The sequence below is a fragment of the Molossus molossus genome, unplaced genomic scaffold (assembly GCF_014108415.1).
Source record: "Molossus molossus isolate mMolMol1 unplaced genomic scaffold, mMolMol1.p scaffold_m16_p_1, whole genome shotgun sequence".
NCBI classification, from domain to species: domain Eukaryota; kingdom Metazoa; phylum Chordata; class Mammalia; order Chiroptera; family Molossidae; genus Molossus; species Molossus molossus.
In genome coordinates, this window is record NW_023425344.1 from 109,126,737 (window position 1) to 109,152,502 (window position 25,766).

The 25,766-nt window shown below is 36.6% G+C and overlaps 1 protein-coding gene across 1 annotated transcript in view; it reads right to left on the bottom strand.

The window, feature by feature from the left end:
* Positions 1–25,766, bottom strand: part of MALRD1 (MAM and LDL receptor class A domain containing 1) — a 594,562-nt gene that overhangs the window by 239,881 nt on the left and 328,915 nt on the right. The window contains 1 exon segment of the mRNA XM_036270540.1: positions 14,017–14,200. Coding sequence (XP_036126433.1) covers positions 14,017–14,200 — 184 coding nt within the window.

Consider the following 25,766-nt stretch of genomic DNA (forward strand, 5'->3'; position numbering starts at 1 on the left):
ACAGAAAATTTTAGCAAGGAAATAAATGGGCTACTGTGAAAAAAAGAAATGTGAATGACCTATAATAACAAGCATACTAGTTTTAAAAAATTTAACCTCATCGTTAATTGTAGATATAAATTAAAACACTGCATCATTTCACCTACGAAAGCAGGAACATGTTTTTCCTTGTAAAAATTTAGTGCAAACCAGGGTTGGTGAAAATTTAAAGAAATAGTTCAATTCATTTACCTAAACTAAAAAGGGAACGTGATCTTGATGGAAGTGTGATGGTTTAAGAAATGTTCAAGGGGATGAACTATGGAGACAGGCAAAGATGCCCAAAGACTGAAGAGGACTAAACAATAAGCAACCTTAACAGAGAGCATGTGAGAAACCGAGCAAAGGACACTGGGTGGAGGTTACCAGCGGACATGTGCATATTTATATTCACTCTTAATTGACAATAAATATTAGTGATAATTATATACTCGAAGACTGAGAAATTGCCTAGTATAAACTTACAGTAGACTATATGTTCTCTAAACAAATATCCATTCCTTACCTTTACCTTAGTTTTGAACAAACACATATCCTAGGCTTCCTTTTAATTTGACCATGCAACAAAATGTGGCTAATTAGCTATAAGTCAAATTGATGTGCTACAGCTTCAAGGAAATTTTTTAAGTATGTTCTCTTTGCCTCCTTCCCCACCTTATTGTTTGTGTGGGATTTTTTTCTCCCAGCAGGAAGGGAAACATAATAACTAGAGCGAAATCCCCCATTCTGAATGATCTCCGTCACAGTATTTCCAATACCCATCCCCCCATCTCGAGTCCTACTGCACGTGCTAGATCATTTCATTACCCTTACCTATGCCATTGGACTAGCCATCTATGGGAACATGAACTCACTGGGGAATACCCTTCAATATACTTGTTTGTGGAGTATTTGTTAAATGAATACAGTTCTAAGAGTACATTTTCAAAGAGCCAATAGTGAACTTATTTATCCCACCCCCTTCATTCAACCACTCCCCTATCCATGCTGCCTCCAAGGTGGGGGCCCAGTAGGCATGTTTATACAGCATGTCCCTGCCATCTGATTACAATACAAGAGTTTGAGAGTGGCCATTTGACCCAAGATAGGTCAATCAGCGCCCCTTGCCAGAAAATTTAGAAATGTTACCAGTCAGTTTCTGCAGCAATGTGTTGGGCTCTTGAATCCTGTGGTGCAGGCATGTTTCTGTCTATGTGTGCTGCAGCAGACAGCGCTGGTGCCAGGAGGGGCGACCGAAGCAGAAGTGTAGAGAGAAGCAATTAAAAAGGTCAGAGGCACACAGAGATCACTGGCCAAGTTCCCTCTTTTTCATTTCCTGGTTTTAGAACCTTCCTGAGGCTGGACTGTTTTTCTGATCTTGGGTTTCCTGAGATTCCTTGTATTCTTAAATAATCTCCCTCAAGGTTTGATGCCACTGGCAATTAAACTAGACTTAATGAACCTAGAGATTTGCTAGAAATGATCGTGAGAGTGGACAAAAACGAAAAGACCAAAAAGTAAACTAGTTGACATAAATCCCAACCATGCTGGTTAGCTGCTGTTTTCTTTTTTCATGCTGAGCTCCTTCCCAACCTTGTAATCAATAATTTAAAACTTTGTATGTCCCAACTCCTCTGAGGCAAAATTCCAGACAATTTATGCACTCTCATTTTGCTCGTGTCCTTCAGGAAACCGCTCTGTACTAAACACCATTCCCTTTTTAAAGGGGATAATGTATGTGCTGGGTCTGGTTTGATCTTGGCACCCACTAGGTGTTTAACATATATTAGTTTCCTTCCATTGTCTGCGTTATCACGTATCCGATGCATGGTCCCTAAAACATGAACTTTGTATGCAACTGACCGATGAGGGAAGTAGGTCAATACAACACAGAGCTGTGTTGATTCCTGCGTGACTTTTCCCACTACAGTAACGCCTGCGCCACCAAGGCACAGCAGATGTCAACACTAGACCAGCCGAGCCCAGACAGTCCCAGTGGAAGGCAGGGTTGCTGAGTGTGTTTCTCTACATGCTCGTTTAGAAGTACTATTGGTCCTATGGTTTCTCCAATCTTTGGTCACTTTTCCTTGGTCTCCATTATTCAATAGCTCTTAACTTTTTTATACCACCCTCCATCAAGACTCATTGCCTCCCACCTTACCCCCTCCCTTTTTAGGTGAAGTACTATTTCACTGAAAAGCTTCTTTATTTACTATGCTGGTATTTTTTTTTTAGTCCTCATCCAGGACTTTTTGTACAGAGCGGGAGGGAGAGAGAGGAAGAGAGAGAGAGGGAAACATCGACGTGAAAGGGACACATCGAGTGGCTGCCACCCGCAGGACCAACCAGGGCCGGGGACAAACTGCAACCGAGGTACATGCCCTTAGCGGGAACCGAACCCGGGTCTCTCCGGACCGCAGGCGGACGCTCTAACTGCTGAGCCAAACCGGCCAGGGCTCTATGCTGGAATTTTTACTATGGTTGCTATTACTTGTGTCAGTACTGTATAACTTAGTTACCTCTGCTCATTGTGGCTTTCCCAGACCTACTTTCCCATCAGTCCTTTTCTGGTGTGATTATTCTAAAAATGGCTTTTCAGAAACTCACATATACCACTTTGTGAATGTATGTGTGCATGTTCCGTTACATTCAATAATAGGGAAGTTGGTTTCTGGCCCTGGCTTAGTATTTGTGCATGTACAAATACCTGTGTGTTTTACTGAAACTCATTTCTGTATGTTAGATCCAATGGGTTGTAAATTTCTCGAGTTCTGCATCTACTCATTTTAAGTCCACTTGCAGCTTCTATGTCATATATTTGTTTAAAGACTGTGAAGCATATCTTTCAACTGTATAATAAAAAAATATTTCAGAAATTTAAAGTGGAAATCTTATTATTGATAAACATTCATGCTAATCTTAAATAGAAAAAAATTAGTGAAATATAGTTCAGTAAAGATTGAAGTACCATATTGTTGCGAATTCTCTGTGCAATAATCATGCTGACCCAGATAGTAAGTGCAAAAATGTTCATTGTAATTGAAACAAATTCTAATTAGAAAGCATATAAACTGAAGATGTTATTATTCAAATTTATAGTACCTTTACTAATGATATTTCGAGGGCTATTTAAGGCTTACTAAAAATCTATGCTAAAGTAATTATTTTTATTTAATATTATGAATGAACAAAGTTATATCATTGTGCTTTGATTATAATTTGTATAATTACATTAATTACAATATTCAGCTTATTATTATGATATAATTACTATTACATCTTTAAATGTAGACCATTTTGACATAGAGATGTTAATTTTAGAAATTTTATTGAAAGATAAAGTAATATCTGATATTTTTAGGTGTGTAATAAATAGTTGATTTAAATATAATGTTAAAGTAATTAAATGATCCATGACTTTGCTTTTTTTAATTTAAAATAGCTGATTAAAGATATAATAAAAAACTCAATTACATAGTCCTATCGTTTAAAATATGGACATGGGACGAGGACTAAAATGTAGTCCCTGATCAACAAGAAGCAAATAACTTTGCTGTAAGTCTTTTTTTTTTTTAAATCCTCACCAGAGGATATTTTTCGGTTTATCTTCAGACAGTGGGAGGCAGAGAGAGAGAGAGAGAGAGAGAGAGAGAGAGACTGACACATTGATGTGAGAGAGACACACTGACTGGCTTCCTCCTGCATGACCTGGACCAGAACAGGGAACCAAACTGCAACCGACGTATGTGCCCTTCACCAGAATTGAACCCACGACTCTTTGGTCCACAGGTTGACACTCTAACAGCTGAGCCAAACTGGCCAGGGGTTGGCTCTAAGTCTTAAAGCAGAACAATGTTATGGGTCAACCATGACAATGAGGCTTCTTGCCTGAGGCCTGTCTCAAGTCAATCCAATCAATAAAGCAAAATGAGGGTAATAGCTGGCAATTACTGCGAGCAGATGGTTGATGCCACAAGGATTCTCTGCACCTGTTGGTTCTGAATATTGTTTAGAGTCAACTTTATTTCTCTGACCTCTTTCCCCACAAGGCTGGAGCCAGGGATGTTAGAAGCTCTTTCTCAATGTATTTAGAGTATTAGAATCTGAAAGGTAAGTATACTTCTCTCTTACATCTTTAGTTTGAAAAAATCCTACAAAGAATTGATATCTTTGTTGTGATTTCTTTTTGGTCATTAATTAAGAAACCACAATCCTCATAATGTGTCCTTACAGACAACAAATGTATTTGCTTCCTATGTTACAATCCTGGACAACCCAATGTCAAATACAACTCTACATACATACAGTATGAGTCTATAATAGCTTTAATTGGAATAATATTCCTCTGTGTAATATAGGGAATTATATGGTGTGTTAGTTCAGATCAATTAGATTATATGACAAAAAATAACCACCAAATTTCAAAAATAATTTTTTGTTACTCAATATCCAGATCTAGAATAATCTGCTCGAGGGGTTTTCCTCTACAAATTCAGGGACCAGGCACAAGTAGAATCACCGCCTGGAAAATGAGGCGTCCCCTCTCCTACAGAAGCAGAAGGAGGACCTGGAGGAGTATCCACCTGCTTAAGTGCTTCAACCTGGAAGTGGCAAGTTCCTTCGTCATAGCACGTTGGCCAATCTTGCTCACATAGATCCACCTACCCAAAGGGTCTGGGCCACGTGGAGGACAAAGGAATATTTTGCAAACAGCAAATGTCTCTGTCACATACAATAATAGGTTTAAAAATTTGTAGTATTTGTTTATAAATCAATGAACTGATTCACCATTCTTCCCTTTTGATGAGTAATCAAAAATTCCGAATCACCAAAAAAGTTACCTTTCTTTGTTAAAGTTAAAGTGACTAATATTATTTGCATTGATATGTGGATTATATTTTATAAAATGTGCATTTATATATGAAATGTCATTAACATATAAATTGGAAAAGAAAATATAATCAGGATATACAGTGTACATTAATTATAATAAATGTTTTTTTTTTTTTGGTACGTGCCCCTAGCGGGAACCAAACCCAGGACTCTCTGGTCCACCGGCCGATGCTCCAACCACTGGGTCAAACCAGCCAGGGCAAATTATAATAAATATTTTGATTATTATTTAATATGTATCATAGAAATGTCCACTTGAAATATGTATGAACTTATTAATCAATGTCACCCCAATTTAATAAATACATAAATAAATAAAATCGACCACACAGAGGAAAAAGAAATATTTTAAACACAACATCTTTTGTTAATCAATAAAAGAGATTTGAAGAAATGTGAGGTAGTTATGTCAAATAAGTCTATTTTTTTCTTTTGAGAAACCATTGGGCATTCACCCAGCTACTAATGGTTAATTTGTAGTACCACCTTTAATTTAAAAATATGAATTGGCTCTAAATAAAGATTATATTTAATAAATTATGACAATTCTTGACAGAAGAGTTTAGCTTTAGTTATAAAAGATTCAGTGGCCCTGGCTGGTTTATCTCAGTGGTTAGAGCGTCGGCCTGTGGATCAGAGAGTCCCGGGTTTGTTCCCGCTAAAGGTATGTACCTCGGTTGCATTTTGTCCCCAGCCCCTGTTGGGGTTGTGTGGGTGGCAACCAGTTGATGTGTCTCTCTCATATCGATGTTTCTCTCTCTCTCTCTTCCACCCTCTCTCCTTCCCTCGCTATTTGAAGATAAGTGCAAAAATGTGCCCAGGTGAGGATAAAAAAATTTAAAAAATTCTGTGAATTTCATAAGAAAATCTTGAATAAAAATAGTCACCTATAAACAGTTGAAGAATCTACTGTGACCTGGATTGGGCTCAAGTTCTATAACATTTGCATATAAGGTTTATTTTGTTTTTCTTCTCCCCTCACTGAAAACATTTCTGAATCCAAAATAAAATAAGTTCAAAAATGAAGATTGGTTGAACTTTAAATTTTTAGAAAAACAAGATTTACAATGTTTTAAAATATTTCAATTAGTGTTACTGAAACAGTCTACTGCTAGGAATGCTAGCAATATGTTTTCTTTTAAGAACACAAACTAGATAGGGCGGGTATTGGTTGATTGTTACCCAAGCTACTCTTGATTTTAGCAGTGTTCTAGGCTACTGTGACTAAATATGGATAGAACTTGCAATGTCATTAAGCATCAATAAGGAAATCAGTCTGGCTGGTATTATTGAGGGTAACCCCTTGGTATTTCAATTTTCCAGAGTTGTACTAAGGATTAAATATTGCTGTGATGATGATAATGATCATCATGTCTAACATTTATTGAGTAACTACTATGAAGAGTTACTGTTCAAAGCTCCTGGCATATATGAACTTGATAAATTCTCACAATTACCCTATAGGTAATTTCTATTTGTTATTGCTATAACGAGACTTAGGCACCCAGTTGGTAGGTATTTATTCAAGGTCACACAATAAATAAGTGGCAGAGTCAGGCTCATACCTAGGAAGAATGACTCCTTGCTGAAGCTCTGTGCTGTGCGAAGATGCCCGTCCAGAGCAGGCATTTCTGATGACAAAGCTTTGCATGATGAGGCCTCAGCCCTGCCCAGGTGCGCCCCTCCCAGGAGTTCTGCCTTCCTAGTTCTGAAGCCTGGAGTGCTTCCCCCCAAGGTGTTTGCAGGGGTGCCTTTGCTCAGTTGTGATCTTCTTCCAAAGGACAGTTTCTGACCACTCTAATCAGGTTCATAATTCTCCACCACTTTCACCCTAGTCCCTTCATAGCGCCTGTGGCCAGGTGACACAATATTATCTGTTACGTTATTGTCTGCATCTGCCACCAGAATGTAACCCAATGAAGGCAGGAACTTGCTCTGTTCTGAATTTTCACACATATAACAAGGTTTGAAGAAATGATTTCAACTAATTCATTTGACTGTCTATCCATTCATTACTTTATCCATCCATCCATAGTCCTATTCTTCCATCATGTATGAACCTTTACATTATACAGTGCTACCTACATATTATCTGACCATAACTTATTAAAAATAAAAGTTGCTTTTAATTATTTCATTTAGGTGAGACATTTAATTATTATTTGTTACATTGCTTACCATCTTTTTTTTTTTCCCTTTTCTGACTACGTTTATTTTATTTTATTTATTTTTTCCTTTATTGATTTTACAGAGAGAGGAAATGAGAGGGAGAGATAGAAACACCGATGAAAGAGAACATCGAATGGCCACCTCCTCCATGCCCTACTGGGGATCGGGCCCACAACCTGGGCATGTGCCCTGACTGGGAATCGAACCAGCAACCTCTTGGTGCATGGGTTGACGCTCAACCACTGAGCCACATGGGCCGGAATGACAACGTTTATTTAAAAGAAAATTGTGAAAGATCTAAATGCAACAGTTGGAACACTCATATGTTGAGCAGAAATACAGCTTTTCATCTAAACTAAGTGTAGAAGGTAAGTTCCAAAATGAAACTCTACAGGGTTCTGTTTATAGATTTATGTATTCGTGAACTTTATATATAACAATCACTGTTTTGTGATCTCCCAAGTTCAATTCAAATCCAGAGTGATGCTGCACTGAAGTCACTGTCCTCAAACCACTATCTGTCACTCCAGATCAATTCCTGTTTAAAGGGCACTTAGGAGTCATACATACAGTTTTTAAGGGGACAAGCTGATAGGTGTGAACGTAGTTATAATAAAAAAAGATGTCTTTTCAGGCTTTGTGTGAAGACAATGTACTAGGCATCTAAAATTATGGCACTGGCTTCTCTTACTTTATTCCCAAGTTGGTTCCTTCCTTTCACATTTAGGATAATTTAGGGAGTGTAATGTTTTGTTTTGTTTTGTTCTATATGAATTTTGAGGGAGACCGAGTAGCTACTGCTTACTCAGAAGATTTTATTAACTTCTGGAAGCATTTTCTATTTCCTAAATTACTTCTTTTTCACTGAACTGAAAACTGGTCATCATTCAATTGGATCTTCCAGATTTTTCCACGGAAAAGCTGACATCTTATATCATTATTGGCTTCCACCCGAGGTACCAGGTTTACCAGTGTCCTGGAGACAGTTCACAAAGTGGTCCTGGAAATAGAAGATATGGGGGGGGGGTGTACATGGGGAAGGAGAAGAAATGCCAGGAGTCCAACAGAGGGCATTAAAAGAGGAAACAGAAAATAAATAAAGCCAAACACTGCGTAAGACATCCATCGCAGTCCTGCCCTGAGGAGCCGTGCCTGGCGCACCACGCAGAGTTTTCCTCAGCCTACACGATCAATAATCGTCTGCTGGACCTGTGCACAGAACAGAACCAGATCTTAAGCACTGATGTAAACAGTGTTGTGCCTACAACAACGGAAAATCATTTGCTGTTGCTGCTCATTTTTAGTTTTAGCCCAAAGATGTGCAGTGGTTACTATAGCTCATGCATGCTTCAAAGCACTTTATATAAAGTAAATTATTGAATCCTTGCAAGAACTCCAGGAGATGGAAACAGTGTCAGTTCAATTTTATAGCTGAGAAAATGGGACAAAGGAAGGTTATGCCCAAAACCACAGAGCAGAGAGCAAGCGGCTAAGCTAGGATTTGCACAGTGGCCTATGGCAGAAATGGCAGACATGCTCTTTAGTATTAATAGTAAACTCAGTGAGAATCAGGTGAATTATCACATTTAATGAATAGTATTCTGAATGAAAATGGATTGACCATTTAAATTTACAATCGACACATTTATAATTACAATGATGGAATATTCGTCTCCTTTTAACATAAATTCTCTTTCTATTTCTCTGCTTTGTAGAACAGTGGTTGCATTTTATGATTTTTGTACAAGCCATTTAAAAATCAATTTGAATTAAAAAAGAAGAGATGTCAATTTTATAATCTGTCTTTTTTTTTTTTTTCTACAAATAAGTCCCTTGATTTTTTTTGTTAACTTGTCTAAAAAGGAGATATACTTCTTAATGCATCCCTGGGCAGACAAAGAATATGTCTTTTCTTTGGTTTCATTTTTATTTTTGAAAAAAATTACAATAAATTTGATAGTAAATTGAAGATAGCATCAGAATGCAAAGAAATAAAAATTTAAAAAAAACCTATATCTAACTTATTTTGGCCAAGTACTAAATACTATATAAGAAATTGAGATGTAAGTTTTTTAATGGAAAGTAAGAAATAAACATGAAGTTCCAATAGCATTCTTATTAGCAAGTAAAGCAGATAACCACCAAATATCCATTTTATGTATATCCTTTGCCTTCTTCCCCTTTCGCTCTTAATCCATTTTAAACTTTGCTCTCGTGAAAGAAGTCAGACAAAGTCAAGAACATATACTTTCACTCATCTGTGGGATATAAAGCTGACAGCCACAGATGAACTAACTAGAAAAGCAAACAAATGAAAACTCAGAGACAGACAACAGTAGGGTGGATACGACAGAGAAGGGAGAGGTGGTGAAGGCTGGCAGGGGCCACATTCAAGGTGACAGAGTAAGATTTGTCTTGGGTGGTACATATACAATGAACATAGAGACCCTGTATCACAGAACTGTGTACTTGAAACCTATATAATTTTATTAACCAATGTCACCACAACAAATTTATTTAAAAAATAATAAAACATAGAATTCTTATTGTATGAAACAACATATCTTTAGTAAAGTGGTGCACTTTAAAAGATATACTAGATTCTACAGTTGTGAGCCAGTCCTATGAAAATCTCAGAGATGGTCTATTATGGTCCTGTCATTTTGCGAATGAGGAAACTGAGGCTCTAAAATGATACAGGACCAATGTCAGCTGATTAATGTCAAAACCCTGAAAAAGGCTGTAAGTTTATAGAATCTCAGTAAATCTATCAAAGTATGGTGGCTTGCCCTTGAGATTTCCTGGCTTATTTCCCTTCTAGCACTTTGATGCGATCTTCTCTTCCCTTCATCTGTCTCTGGTCTACGCAATTTGATTCCACTCCCAGGGGTGTTTTTACTTGGTTGTGCTTTTTTTTTTTTTTTTGGTATTTTATTGGTTTTGGACACAGGCTGCTGTCCTGGGAGGGAGTCCCGGTGGACCCATTTTGAGAGCTCATGGTGTCTGGACTGCTCCAGCCCCATACACCTGCCACAGACCTTTTGAGCCCACTCATTATCATAGTGGGTAAAACCCCTTCTAGTTTTTTTTTAACATTAAAAGAAAATTTTTATCTTTATTGATTTTTAGACAGAGAGGAGGGAGAGTGAGAGAGAGAGAGACACATCGATGAGAGAAAACATCGATTGGTCATCTCCTGCATGCCCCTCACTGGGGATTGAATCCACAACCTGGGCATGTGCCCTGACCGGGAATCGAACTGGCGATCTCTTGGTGCATGGGTTGATGCTCAACCACTGAGCCACACTGACCAGGCAACCCCTCCCAGTTTTAGCTGCCATTCTCAAACTGACTGCCTAATTTTCTAGTGAATACCTACCTGTTGGCTCTATTGTGATGATACTGCCTTCTCTTTTATAGACATGAATATCACACAGGTCTTGGCCAGTTGCTAGTTTGTCCCCATTAGCTTGTAAGTTTTATAGGGATAAATTCCACTCAATTTTGTTGTACATACTTTTCACGGCTTATTGACATTACTTACTAGGAACTGACTGTTTTGATGTGAGCAACTTTGGCAAATCCAAAAGCTATTCTGATACCACTACCACCATCTTTTCAGAATTCTCCCTTATGTTTAAAAAATTTAAAACAGCTTTATTGATTTATAATTCAAATATATTCCATTAAGTTAATCCATATGAAGTTTAAAATGTAATGGTTTTAGTATATTTATGAAGTTGTACATCAATCACCTTAAAAAATTAGAATTTTTTTGCCCTGGACAGTTTGGCTCAGCTGTTAGAGTATCAGCCTGTAGTCCAGAGAGACCCGGGTTCAGTTCCTGCTAAGGGCACATACCTCGGTTGCAGTTTGTCCCTGGCTCTGGTTGGGTCGTGTGGGTGGCAACCACTCGATGTGTCCCTTTCACGTTGATATTTCTCTTTCTCTCTCTCTCTCCCTCCCACTCTCTCTGAACAAAAAATAGAAAAATGTCCTCAGGTGAGGATAAAAAAAACCAATTAGAATGTTTTTATCACCCCATAAAGAAAACCCATTCAATAACAGTCATTCTCCAACCTGTATTTCTTCAACCCTAAGTAACCACTCATCTACTTTGTATCTATGCACATCTGCTGTTCTGTACATTCCATATAAATAGTATCATACAATATGTGGTCTTTTGTGATTGGCAGGATGTGACAGAGAAATGAACATTAAATCATTTTTTAAGTTCTTCATTTCAAATGGGAAACACTAACAATTCCATGATAGATTTTTTATGGCAAATTATTTGCATATGATTTGAAGTTGGTTTCCTGATACAGAGCAATAGAGCACCATTTGGAAAAAAAGCATAGTTGATAATAATAATGATTATTACAGCAATAAATTATAATATGTAAGTTTACTATGTGCAAAGACTATTCTAAGCACTTTACGAATATTAGCATATTTAACATTCACAGAAATCTGTGATAGAAGTACCATTATTATTATCCCCATTTTAATGATGACAAAACGGAGGCAAAGTGAAATTTAAAACAATTACCCAGTCTAGACAGTGTAGACAGTGGAAGAGCCAGATTCCACACCTGGATAGTTTGATAGTTTGACTCACAATTCCTTGTTTTTTTTTTTTATCCTCACCGGAGGACATTTTTGCATTTATCCTCAAACAGAATAGGAGGGAGAGAGGGAGGGAGGGAGAGAGACACACCAAGTGACTACCACCCCATGACCCAGGTTCCCAACCAGGGCCAGGGACAAACCGCAACCAAGGCACGCGCCCCCAGCGGGGAACTGAACCAGGGACTCTCCGGTCCCCAGGCCAACACTCTAACCACTGAGCAAACAGGCCAGGGCCAATTCCTTGTTCTTAATCACTATTCTATAGTGCTTCTTGATTTTAGGGTGTTTTGCCAACTATCATTCTCTTTTTTATTTTTTAAGAGAATGAGAAACATCAGTGTGAGACACATCTACAAGTTGCCTCCCGCATGGTCCCAACCAGGGTTGGGGCCCAAAATGCAACCCAGGTACGTGCCCTTGACTGGAATTGAACCCGCAACTCTTTGGTCTGTGGGCTGAAGCTCTAACCGCTTAGCAAAACCGATCAGGGCCTATCATTCTCTTTTTAATTGCAATAGTGAAAAACAACTCAGAGTAACATATTCTAAACTATTTTTCATTAGCCATATTTCACAGCACTGGCAGTATATGGTATTTAATTTCAAACTAAGGAATCGTTGGGGTTTTTTGTTCCATACATAGTTTTGCAAATTTTTTCATAATGCATTTTTTAAAAACTTATTTAAAATTTAAAGATCGTCATTATTCATAGCGAGCTGGTCTATTAAAATCAATGGTTAATTTTTCCTAAAATATATTTAATATACAATTGACTATATGCATCTACAATTGACCACAATTTGCCTCTTTATTATTTATGACACAGAAAGAACTATTGTAATTTATCACTAAATACAAGAAATACAAGATAGTAAAGTATTCCTTAGTAAGCTGAGCATGGATTGAACTGAACAAAATTGACTATAGTCACGTAAATTTTCCCAGGACTTCAAGACAAAGAGGGGAAGAAAGAGTGTATCCTTCTACATGAAGCCTGGCAAAGTCAGAATAATTTCCAGGGTTTTTTTTTTTTTTTTTTTTTAATCCCGAATCAAACCATCTAGGGATCATTCTGCTTCCCTTGAGAGGAAAGGAATCACTTTTGTTTAATCAAAGCTTCTTTTTTTCTAAAATATTAAAAAAAGCTTTGAAAAAAATGTTTAAATTGTTGGAAGCATTTATAGACGGAGTGACTGGTTGTAACAGAAACTCGCCGTATCACTAGGGAGGACCTGAAGCAGCACATTCTGACCTCAGATACCTTTGGATGACTGTGTTCAGAACCCTGTCTGCTGTCCTTGAACCTCCCCTCCCACAGACTTCTCTAAGTGCAACCCCGATCCCCGGCTTGACACAGAGACCTGGAGCTCCGTGCTCCCTAGATGGTCCCGGACGCACGGATTCTGACTTTAGGTAACATGTTCCTGGAAACACCACAGGGAAAGTCAAACTACCATACTGACGTCTAAGCAGAATCCTCGGAAGCAGCCTATAGAGCAGGTGTGATAATATCACCAAAAACCAAAATCACTTTTTTTTTTTTAACTGCCTCAGTGAAGTCATATTTTAATATGAGAGCAACAATAAAATTAAATAGCTTTCAAGTGTAGCTCTCAGTCCCAGGGGCTGGTCTCCAAGTGACTCAGTGCAGAAAATCACCGCAGGCAACTCCATTGGCAGCACACGCCACACAGTACTGTTTTGGAAATTAGATGGAATACTGCCTGGGACAGAGCTATGCCAATTGTGAAAACGTACAGATGTATTTATAGTTATTTTTAACATTTTCTAGGTATATTTAGAAGAGAATCTAAGTATAATTAGACTTCACATTAGAAGCACGACAAACAGCAAAGCTTGTTGAGTTGCTGTTCACTTGCGAGAGCAGCTTCTGAAATCCTCTAAGCATAGACCTCAACTCAAGTGCTGTTTGAATTTTATCTGGTTGAACTTATTTCTCACACATTCGCTTACCACTAGCTCTCTAACCCTCTTTTACTGATTCTTCTTATGCTAATTTAAAATAGATACATGTATACACATGAAATCCAAAGGAAAACACGTCTGCATGTTGGAAAGGGGATGCTGTGGAAGGGAGACATTACGTAAGCAATGGATGGATGGAGAAAATACTATCTCTTAACATGTAAGTGTAGCTTCAACAATTATGAAATTATCTCTTTGAATGGTCGTCTATATATGTATAGAATATATAAGAGCAGAACATTGGAAACACATGAAACAAAGAGAAAAAGGCTCGATCATAAGTGTGCTTCCAAAGGGAAAGGTGTTCCGGACACTTACCAGTCATGCAGTTTTCAAATTCAATGTCATCAATGGCAGCTCCTCCTCCCAGATCCCTTGTTCTGATACCTTGAAATATAACTTCAAAATTTCTTAATTTTCCTAGCAGGATGACAGCCTTTTGCCAGTGATCACCAGAATTCTGCTTACTTTCCTGCCATACTTTTGATAGTCCTTTCTCTGTCTGAAAGTAAAAAAGTTTGCATGAGAGAAATAACAAAACACAAATGAAAAAGAATAAAAAATACCCCAAACATTTGGAACAGAAGCATTGGCTCAGTGAAAACTTGATTTAACAGAATTGAAACTCTGATTAGCTATGATATATTTTACATCATCAAAACGACATATTAATCTACTGAAGTGTTTTCTAAAAGCAATACTAGCAGAGGTCACAATAAAATTCTTTTGGTATTTTCAGAAACGCCATTTAAAAAGTGTCCTACACAGTTCAATCTACCTCTCCTTGCATGTACACAACATTCTCTATATCTATTGGAATCTGAATAGTCTACAGACATCTTGGGTTTACAGCTCTGGATATTCCCCCAACTTGTATTCATATTCTTTAATTATTGAGATAGCATCTTCCATTAAAGAGCTGAAATAAGGGTGGCCAGTGTGGCTCAGTGGTGGAGCACTGACCCATGCACCAAGAGGTCGCCGGTTCGATTCCCAGTCAGGACACATGCCCAGGTTGTGGGCCAAATCCCCAGTGGGGGGCAGGCAGGAGGCGGCCCATCGATGTTCTCTCTCATCGATGTTTCCATCTCTCTCCCTTTCCCTTCCTCTCTCTCTAAAATCAATAATAAAAAAAAAATGTAAAAAGAGCTGAAATAACTTTGAGAAGGAGAGGGAAAAGACAGATGAAAGGAGGACTCTGTGGAGAAAATCCCTTTATCCCTGATGGACTTGTTGAGTAAATTGAGCATGGACGGAAAGTGATAATTTCTAAATTCAGTTGTATTTCAGCAATTCTATTATTTTGACTACTTAAAATTCTATTACAATATGATTATTATATGAGCATCAACTATAACTATTTCTATACCAAATTCTTCATTTCTAAAAGAAAAATTAATTTCTGGAAAATGTATGTAAATATCTCCTCTGAATGTCTAAGGCTGATGTAGTAGTAGTAAAGTATGACATCTGAATAGTCCCAGTATAACATGAAGGCATCTCACATAACCCTAATGATTAGGTCAAAATGATGCCTACAGCAAAACAGGAGATAAGTTCAGTTGAGCACAAGGACAGGTTTATATTGTTCACATGTTTCTCTGCTTTTGAACCTAGACTATTCCAGGAACTAGATGTTTAACAAATCAGGATAATAAATAGAAAAAAGAGAGAGAGAGAAAGAAAGGAAGGAAGGAAGGAAGGAAGGAAGGAAGGAAGGAAGGAAGGAAGGAAGGAAGGAAGGAAGGAAGGAAGATTGCGTTATGTTTATGGTTAGCCCCGAGTAATTAATATCTCAGGGTCCAGTACTGTGTTTTGATAATGAACTTACAAGAAAAACTGTGTCTGAAATTTGTAATAAAACAGTGGAATAAAGGAGAATATTTAGTGTAATGGCATCCAGAATATCAAGGAAGATATTTCAACAGATTTATAGCAGACAACTCTGAAATATATAATTTTCAGATTTTAAAAATATATCTATGATAATCTAAAAAAAAGGGAAATGTTTGAAAAAGATATCCAAAGGAGTTATGCATTCACATGGGAAGGAGGGTGTCAATGGGGAAAAAAGGAGAAACATCTGTAACAAAAAAAATTAATTAAAAAATAATGAAAAATAAGTAAATTTTAGTGGAGGCATAAAATTTAGTTTTTAAATAAACTTTTGCATTTCTAAAAATAAATAAATAAAATCAACTTCGAAAGAACAAAGGTGGATCTTTCAACATCCTTTCTAAAACAACAACAACAGATCTTTACAACCAGAGACTCATGTAACTTCTGCATTAAGAGGATGAAATGTTCACACTTTATTCATAGAGTTTCACCTCTCTCCAATGACTGAAAAAGAGAGGCCTTTCCAAGGTCACTCTGACTCTCAGTGATGTCTTCGTGGTTTGGAATCAGACGAATGATTAGTTATATTAAAGATTAAAGTAGAAGGGGTCTCTCTGACACATAGCTATAGAAAGTCTGCCCTAAGTTACAAACTTAATTCACTTTGGTAATTCTTCCTTTCAATCTGTTTTTGCTGTTTATAGAGCTACTCATCAGTTATGCTAAGCCCCAAAGGGTTTCCAAGAAAAATCATCAAAGAAGATTGTGTGATCCCTTTAATCAATAAAACGAGAACCATTTCTTAAATCTTACAACTGACTGTTTAATAAAAAGATGGTTAAATAATATATTCATTGTCATTTTATGTGGTAGGAATAAAAAAACAAAGGTGAATTCTTTTGAAAACCAACCATGGATCAACCTAGTAATGTGTTATTATAAAATAGCATTTCAATATATTTGCTATTGTTTTACTTTGATATAACATATCAATTAGTATCCCCATAATTATCCAAAGCATTCATTCAAATGTGCAGTGCAGATGTATTTATGTATTGAATTATTCCTCCAGTCATTCATTTATTTAGCAAACATTTAATGTTCACACAGTTCCAAACACTATTTACACGCCAGGAACAAAAAGGTGTAAAGAAAGGGTGTCTACCATGGGATGGTGATACTCTAATAGGTGAGAATCATAAAAGTAAATCACTATAAAATTAGCACAGAAATAGGAAACAGACAATAGTTTGGGGAAGGCAGGAGGGAGGGAGGAATGGGGAGGAGGGGGTCACTGGGGGGAAAAAGAGGAACATCTATAATACTTTCAACAATAAAAAAGAAAGAAAGAAAACAGAGCAACTTTTTAAAAGAGTGGCTATAGATCAAGCTCCAAATGTTTGTTCCATATACCTTGGTGCTTTCTTTATTTACTTCATATTCTGATTTTAGTTCTTTCTAAACTGAGAAAGAAAAATCTCTCAATTTAAATTCACACCTTTCCCACTGCCTAAGACTATCTTTCTTATACTCATGTGGGTGTTAAGTTCAGGAACCCAAGAAAATACACATATGAAAGTGATTAACCTCATTAATAATAATTAAAAATATACATTAATTAATATGTTTTAATCATAAAAATTGATAAAATAGCCCCTTCTTATAATTTAACTTTTCACACAACATTGTTTGTTTGTTTTTTTCTTTAGGAGAAGAAGTGAGAGGGAGAGAGAGAGACAGAAATATCAATGAGAGAGAACATGGATTGGCTGCCTCCTGCATGCCCCCCACTGGGGATCGGGCCACAACCTTGTCATGTGCCCTGACTGGGAATCAAACCCACGACCTCTTGGTGCATGAATCAAAGTTCAACCACTAAGCCACAGCGGCTGTACTTCACACAACTGGAATTGAATTTTCATTTATTATGAACACTGACCTTTTTACTTTACATGTTGCGTATTTGTTTTGGCCGTGTGTCTGTCTTCACACTTGATTCCAGTCTTTCCCCGTTGGGTCATGAAAAGAGTGGCAACAGAAATACTAGAAAGGCAGAGCCACTTCGCGCTGTGCATATATGTGAATATCGTACTGCGTCGCCACTTGAATTTTCAGTTTCATATGTTTGAGGTGACTATATAACTTTTCCTCAAATTATTAGCCACTTTTTCAGAAACAATTCTTTCCTCCAACTCTTTTTCTCTTTATCATATTTTGAATCTATTTCCAGAGTTTCTGTATCATTCTGTGATCTATATTCCATCATCAATATCATACTTATTGTCACTATATTTTGTTCTGGGAAGATCTGAGAGGGCTTATTTTCCACCTGCCTTCTGATAAAGATAGCTAAAACCCCTGTACGTTATACAGTTTTATACCAACATAAAATATTCTGAAGAGCCCAGCTGGTGTGGCTCAGTGGTTGAGTGTCGACCCATGCACCAAGAGATCACTGGTTTGATTCCTGGTCAGGGCACATGCCCAGTTTGTGGGTCCAATCCCCAGGGGGGGCATGCAGGAGGCAGCCAATCAATGTTCCCTCTCACTGATGTTTCTATCTCTCTCTCCCTTTCTCTCTAAAATCAATAAAGAAAAAAATTAAAAGAAAAAATTCTTAAGAGTGGAGAGAAAGTAGACTAGCTAGGGACCTCGGAACTCAAGGAGCAACAGGTGGTGAATTTTCTTTTTTTTTTTTTCTGCATCATATATCCCAAAATGTACATGAGAATCTACCAACATGGAAATTAAAAAGGCACATACTGCTCTCTAGCCAGAGGACCAGGAAAGGGGAAGTCTATCAAGAAATAAAACATTTCGATAATAATTGTTCTACAATAGCCAAACACCACAGAAAAATTGCAGTCTGAGCACCAGTCCTAACAGGAAAGGCTGAGGAGAGAGCCTAGATTTCCACTCAAATTAGGGCCCAAGGGCCCCAAACCCCCTTTTCTCACACTTTTTCTAAACAAAGGACAAACAAAAGAATTTTCTCCAGTAGAGCTACCCAAAATAAATGGCTAAGGAAACTTCTCTGAACAGAACAGAGAGTAAAGGCATGTAAAAGAGAGGTGAAGTTTCTATACTTGAGTCAGTTTAGTCTTCATGTTACATTTAAATAGGTCACATTTTCATCTTTAATATTTCTTTGTTCTTTTGGTTTTCTCATACATTCATTCTCCCAAATGAATTTTAGAATAATTTAATGAATAACTGAAATATTTAAATATTGAATTATTTTACCGAGATATCATTTATCTTTTGATATCCTGAGATATCGTTTTATTTTCAAGTCTCTTTTTATGCCACTGACTAAAAATGTATAGTTTTTTAAATAAATATATTATGCATCTATTACAAAATTTATTTCTAGATAAAACAATGTGTGTTGCAATGTTAAATGGGATACTTCTCCATTATTCTTTGCTGACTATCAATAACATAAACAATCATATTATCAGGTTGGTAAATTAGCCACAGTTGGTGGCTCCTTCACCAAATATTGATCCTGACATACTATAGAGACCATTGGGAGGATGGACTTTAGAAATAGCAAATGGAAAGGGAGAGAGGGAGGGAAGAAAGGAAGAGAAAAGAAAAGAGAGAGAGAAGAAAGAAAGAAAGAAAGAAAGAAAGAAAGAAAGAAAGAAAGAAAGAAAGAGAGAAAGGAAGAGAGAAAGGAAGAAAGGAGGGAGGGAGGGAGGGAGGGAGGGAGGGAGGGAGGGAGGGAAGGAAAGAAAGAAAGAAAGAAAGAAAGAAAGAAAGAAAGAAAGGAAGGAAGGAAGGAAGGAAGGAAGGAAGGAAGGAAGGAAGGAAGGAAGGAAGGAAGGAAGGAAGAAAGAAAGAAAGAAAGAAAGAAAGAAAGAAAGAAAGAAAGAAAGAAAGAAAGAAAGAGAGCAAAGCTAAGAAACACCTGGGAAGTCTACAGGTTTCTTGAACACCAGTGCCTTGGAGGTGGTAGGGGGTTGCTGCAGTCTAGGGAAAAGGGAGCTGGGAAGACCAATAGGAGCCTGGGTTGCAGGAGAGCTCCTGTACAGTCGTGTCTTTCTTCCCCATTACTTGTAACAATGATTACCAGACTTTACAAAAATCGGTAATTCAATTCTAGGCTGTAATGTCTGTGATCTATTAAAGCAGCTAAAAACCTTTAATGTAGGCAATTTAAAAGATGCTTTAGGAAATTTAAATATCCCAGGAAGAAATGTGAACTGTGACAAAACAATCTGAATGTATTACAAATGTGTATTACCATCTCACTAAGAGGATGGAGGAGGAGGCGATGGTCTGAGTGAATTGGGAATGAATGCAGTCTGTGAGGCTGAAGGCAGAAGTAACTGCATATTAGTGCTGTATTCTAGTTGGTAGAGTGGTTTCCTAGGAGAATATGGATAAACAACTATAAACCACTATACATGTATTCTATGATTGAAAAATTAATTAAATGTATAGAGAATAATGGGAGCCAGGTTTCTTACCTTTGGAGTAAGAGGTTACAGATAAGTGAGGGGTAAAGTTAGAATCATCTATGTGGCAATGGATTAGAATAGAAGACAATATAAGCTTACTTTTAGATTACTATAGATACAAATGGTTACATATAGAAATATGTATAAATATGTGTATGTACACAGGTTTGTATACCCACACATATATTCTAGCTCTGTCAGCTCAGAGATCTTACAAGCAACAAGACCCCATTGGCAAGGAGAACACCTAGTGCCCAGATCTGGTGTATGATGTTATCCGTCTGTAAAAGGAATCAGGGCTCCTTGGAGAAAATGGCTGGTTCTATGGCGGGCTCGGAAAACATACCACATGAGCCTGGGGCACCTTGTACCATCAGAAAGTGAGAAAGTGTTTAACAAATAAATATCCACTATGATTGGGGTGTATCAAAGGGACAATGGAGCCAACTGAAAGAGCTCCCAATGCCCAAAGTTGTAAATACTTGAGCAAGAAAATAAATACTAGAATTGAATTCTAACCCACAGTACACAATATATATCAATGAGTCCATACTGATATAAATAAATGATTGAATAAATAAACGAGGAGAATAGAGAAGTTTGTCCCACTAAAGAATTCCAAAGATACTCTACACTTAAGGAGGAGAAGCATGACATGTTCCAGAGAGTACCATAGGAAAAGGGGGTAAGAGAGTAACTTACCGATGGGAAGACTTGAGAAGCACTACCTCAAGCCATGTGGTCAAGGTTACCATCACAGGATAGTATGTGCCCTTTTGATAGTATGTGCCCTTGATATAATGTGATAAGAATGGCATTTTACCTCTTATTCCCCAACCCCAAACCCCAGTCTGATCATAAGAAAAACTCAGGTTAAATAATGATTGATGGATATTTTACAAAATACCTGAGCAATACTTCTCAAAACCATCAAGGTCATGGAAAACAAGGAAAGTCTGGGAAACTATCACAACCAAGAGGAGGCTAAGAAAACATGACTATTGCAACAGAAAAATGATATTAGGAAAAAAACTGAGGAAATCTGAATAAAATATGAACTTTAGTTACTATTTACATACAATATTGGTTCATTAATTGTGACAAGTGTGCCATACTAATGTAAGATATTAATAATGGGGGTAACTGAAATGTGGGGTATACAGGAATGCTCTGTAGTTTCTTTGCAATAATTATATAAATCTAAAACTATTGTAAAATAAACAGTTTAATAAACACAATTTTAAAAAAACTGTCCTCTCTTATATTACACATTTATACATTAATACAAATTCATTATATAATTATCTCTCTATGGAAATTATATAATTACCATAAGTAACTATAATTTATCAACTCCAATCTGAGAAGGCCAGAAAAAAGAACTATTTAACCTTTACTTATTTTTAAAATAATAGAGAATGCATAGCTTTTTAATATTCCAACTAAAAAAATGTTTTTTCTTTTTGTCTGGTATGTCCATACATTTTTCTGCTGTGTTTTAAATTTTTTTAATCAATTAAAAATATTTTTTAATTTATTTTTATTGTTGAAAGTATTACAAATGCCCCCCTTTTTGCCTTAATTGATCACCTCTATCCCACTCCCTGCCGCCGGCATAACATGTTTAAATAAACATAGTGCTTATAAGAAATTGAACATATAAATAATATATAATATAAAAAAGATTAAAAGTCCTACAGAGCCCTGGCCAGTTTGGCTCAGCGATTAGAGCATTGGCCTGTGGTCCGGAGAGACCCGGGTTCGGTTCCCGCTAAGGGCACATACCTCGGTTGCAGTTTGTCCCCGGCCCTGGTTGGGTTGTGTGGGTGGTGACCACTCGATGTGTCCCTTCCACATCGATGTTTCTCTCTCTCTCTCCCTCCCACTCTATCTGAACAAAAAATGGAAAAAATGTCCTCAGGTGAGGATGAAAAAAAAAAAAAAAAGTCCTACAGAAATCATCTTGAATCTAAACAACAAGAAAAATAATTTAATATATGTTTGGCCCTAACCACTATCCTAATTTTGTTTCTCCTTCTGTACAAGACTAAAACAGTGAATATTTGAAGCCACATGGATGATTTAACTGGTACTAAAAGCTTCCATGGTTATAATAAAATATTTTTAAATATCTTTTAACAAATTGAGAGGAGTGGCTAGGACTTAGAATATCTGTATCTAGCAGATAAATTTATATACTTCTTTAAATTGTCAATAAAATATTAACTATTTAAAAATGCTAGAAATTTCTTTAAAACTGAAAACAATAAATATTGATAGTTTATATATAAGTTAATGCTATTTTGAATTTTTTAAATAATGAAATTAAGTGCAGGCTATTTTAAATTTGCAAAAAAAAATAAATCTCTTCCCCAGAAATACCTTGCATATAGCGATTATACTTGGAGTAAGAACTCTAAGTCATTGGTTCTTGTGTCTGCAGAAAGTTTTCTGCCCTGAGAGAATAATTTTGAGGGTTAGATAAATATACTCATTGGTTAGAAGTGGGTGGTTATAGATGGACATTTGTAAAATCATTTTAAACAGACAGAATAGCTTCACATTTCTGCTAGAATAATATTCCTTTAAATCCCAAATACTTATTTCTTAGTAATTTTCTTTAAAAATCTAGGTAACCAATATGGGCCTCTTAGGTGAAATAGAGAGTTTAATGAAAAAAATTAGAGATAAGTGAAACTGAAGTTGTATAATTAATTTCTTATAATCACATTCATTTTTACCATACCAATCTTTCTTTTTTCCAGAGTTTCCAACTATAGAATCATAAACTTATTTGCACTCTATTAGAAAGTTTAGTTTCTCCTTTATTCATACTAGTTATCTATCTATCTATCTATCTTTCTAATATATCTACACACACATGTGTGCGCATGTGTAGAGTTTTGCCATATCACAGCTTGTGAAAGCCCTTCAAAGATCTTCCTTTGGGATTTAGAAGTCACATCTTAGCATGGTCTCATGCGTCCACGCATTGTTTGTCTCCTGTTGTTTATACAGTGATCACACAGTCCCCGTGCATGACTCTCATTTGAGCCTTACTATTTTCCACATCAACTTTAATGTTTTCCTCCATGTTCACATGATCCTTGTCTCCCATGTTTAATAAAGCAATATCTGACAGCTAGCTATCTTTAGGTCTTCAAATGTAATTTTTTTTTTTTTTTTTTAGTGAATTGGGATTTTACAGAGATATTAGAATGTTGAAACCAAAGAATTGGATTGAAAATACTGGCTGGCAAGTCAATTACAACTACTATCTTCTCTGTTCTGTTTCTTCTAGTTTGAACTCCAAGCAAACCATTCTAGAAAACATTTTAAGGAGTCCCTTATGTATAATATTAAATGATGTGTTTTAGTTACAGTCTTTCATGATCTCTATAACTACGTGACTTCGTTCTCATCTCAGTTGCAGCTTCACTGGTCTCTGCCAATGGCCTAGGTCACACTTTCAGTTTATCTAGAGGAATGACTTGCCTCTGCCTCATTATTCAGTCACTTCGCTATCATTAACCCAATTATTGTCTTTCTACTATATTCTTACCTTATTTTTATTTACATTTAGACATGCTGTAGAGCACAGCACTGACTGCCAGGAACCAACAACCTGACTTCCAGTTCTTGCTTTGACTATGTGGCCTGAGACACATCTAGAAAAAGAGGTGGTTAAAGAAACCCCAGGCCCCAAGTGTCTGCCCTGATCCATGCAGTCATAGTGGTTAGGGTCAGGCTCTGAGGGCTGACACGTAGGCCACACGTACCACTATGACCACACTTTCATTCAATCCATCTATGAGTCATTAACGATTACATGGAACTCAGTGGAATTTACTTTTTAAAGTTATAAGTTTTATGAAAGCAATATGTTAGTTTTAAATCATTAATAAAGATGAAGAATGTCAGTATATTGGGAGAAAGTCAATGCAGTCATTTACTCTCTAAATAAATGTCTATTTATATAATCCCATTTTCTAGTTTCTAGTCATATTTATATAATTGGTAATCAGTTGTGATTGAAATTTTAGTCTAGAGAGAAAATCTTGATTTGACAGAGCAAAATATAAAATATAATCTTGGAAATAAAATTATTGAACTCTGCCAACCCCAATACTCCCCTTTCTTCAAACCTCCAGTCAGATTTTAACTCCTCAGCAAACAGCGAAACCTCCGTCTAATCATTTAAAATTCCTTTGTATGATGAGGAGCTCTTCAAATATAATTAGCAGAGAGCAAAGGAATTTCCCTCCTACAATGGCCTAAAGTCAATGGCCATAAGTTATTGGGTCTGGACATCAAGAATGCCATAGTACATCTGATCTATGACCACCCTTTCATCCACTAAATGTGTCATTAAGATATTGTTTAACCAGGAAAGCATGAGTTGCTGGATCAGAAGCTTCTAGAATAACTGCTGCGTGGACACATCGATTGTAGTATGGAGTAAATCATGGCGGAATAAGCACTGTGCACGTTCACTAAGCAGTATGACTGACATACTGTTAAACACAATTTGGTTCTATCAAGTGATCTTATAAAATCAATGCCCATGTTATGACAGGAAGTATCTACTTTTCAATTAGCAGACAACACAATCTCACATTGAAGGGACTCAGAGACCCTCTGCCCAACCTCCTTCCCTCCCAGGAGTCTCTCCATTCCTTCTGCTCCGTCTACACTCCCTCCTTTTCAGTCCTCTAACGGCCCAAGCTCCTTCCCGTCTCAGCACATTTATATGAAATGCTCCTCTTCTTTCCCCTTTCAATCTAGTCATAGCACTTACCTCACTTGTAACTATATATCCTTTATTGGTATAATGACTTGAAAAATATTTGTCTCTCCCATCAGATAAACAGAATATAATGCCGGGTAAAATCTGATCAATAGTACCTAGCACAATGCCTTGCATGTAGTAAGGTGCTCAATAAATAATAACAAACAAAATGCAAATGTCTACATATACATATTTATATGAAGAGAGAATAAAAGTGCATTGTTTAATTGACACTAAATGTATATACAGTATAAAGTTTATAATCTGAAAATTTATTTATTATAAAGCATCCAAAAATATTTCAATTTCCTTTTAAAACTCTATACAGGAGCCTAGGCTGTTGGGAGTTTGGGGAAGAAAGACAAGATCATTTCACAAATGCAATTACTGGAATTACAGAATCGCAATATTTAGTGATTATTTTTTTCTCTTTAAATGTCACCTTGGAGAAGCCTTCCCAGGACTTCCCAGGGTGGAGTCCATTCTCACTCATATTATATCATCCTACTTTAATGTTTATAACACCTTTAACTTCTTATTTTTCATTTTCTTCTTGCATTTTAATTATTTCACTAATTGTTCTTTATTTGTGTTCCCACCACAATTTAAAATCCACAAGGATGAGAAATTGTCTGTTTTGTTCACCTCTGGATGTCACATGCGTAAAACAGAGTCTGGCAAAGTGTAGGCACCAAGAAAGCACTTGCTTATTCAATGAATGTGTATTGAATTTCAACTTGGTGAATTAAGATGTTACATAGAATTGTTAAAATTCACTGAACATTGGCTCAAAGCTTCCCTATAAAACGTTGACTAGATTTCAGATTCTCTAATATAGGTAAAAACTAATGTTAATGATTTAAAATTATATAACTTGTAATAAACATTTTAAAATTCACTAAGAGGTATGTTCTCTAAATACTGAGTTAATGCATTCATCTAGGTAACTTTCCGAGACATACTATAATTATTCT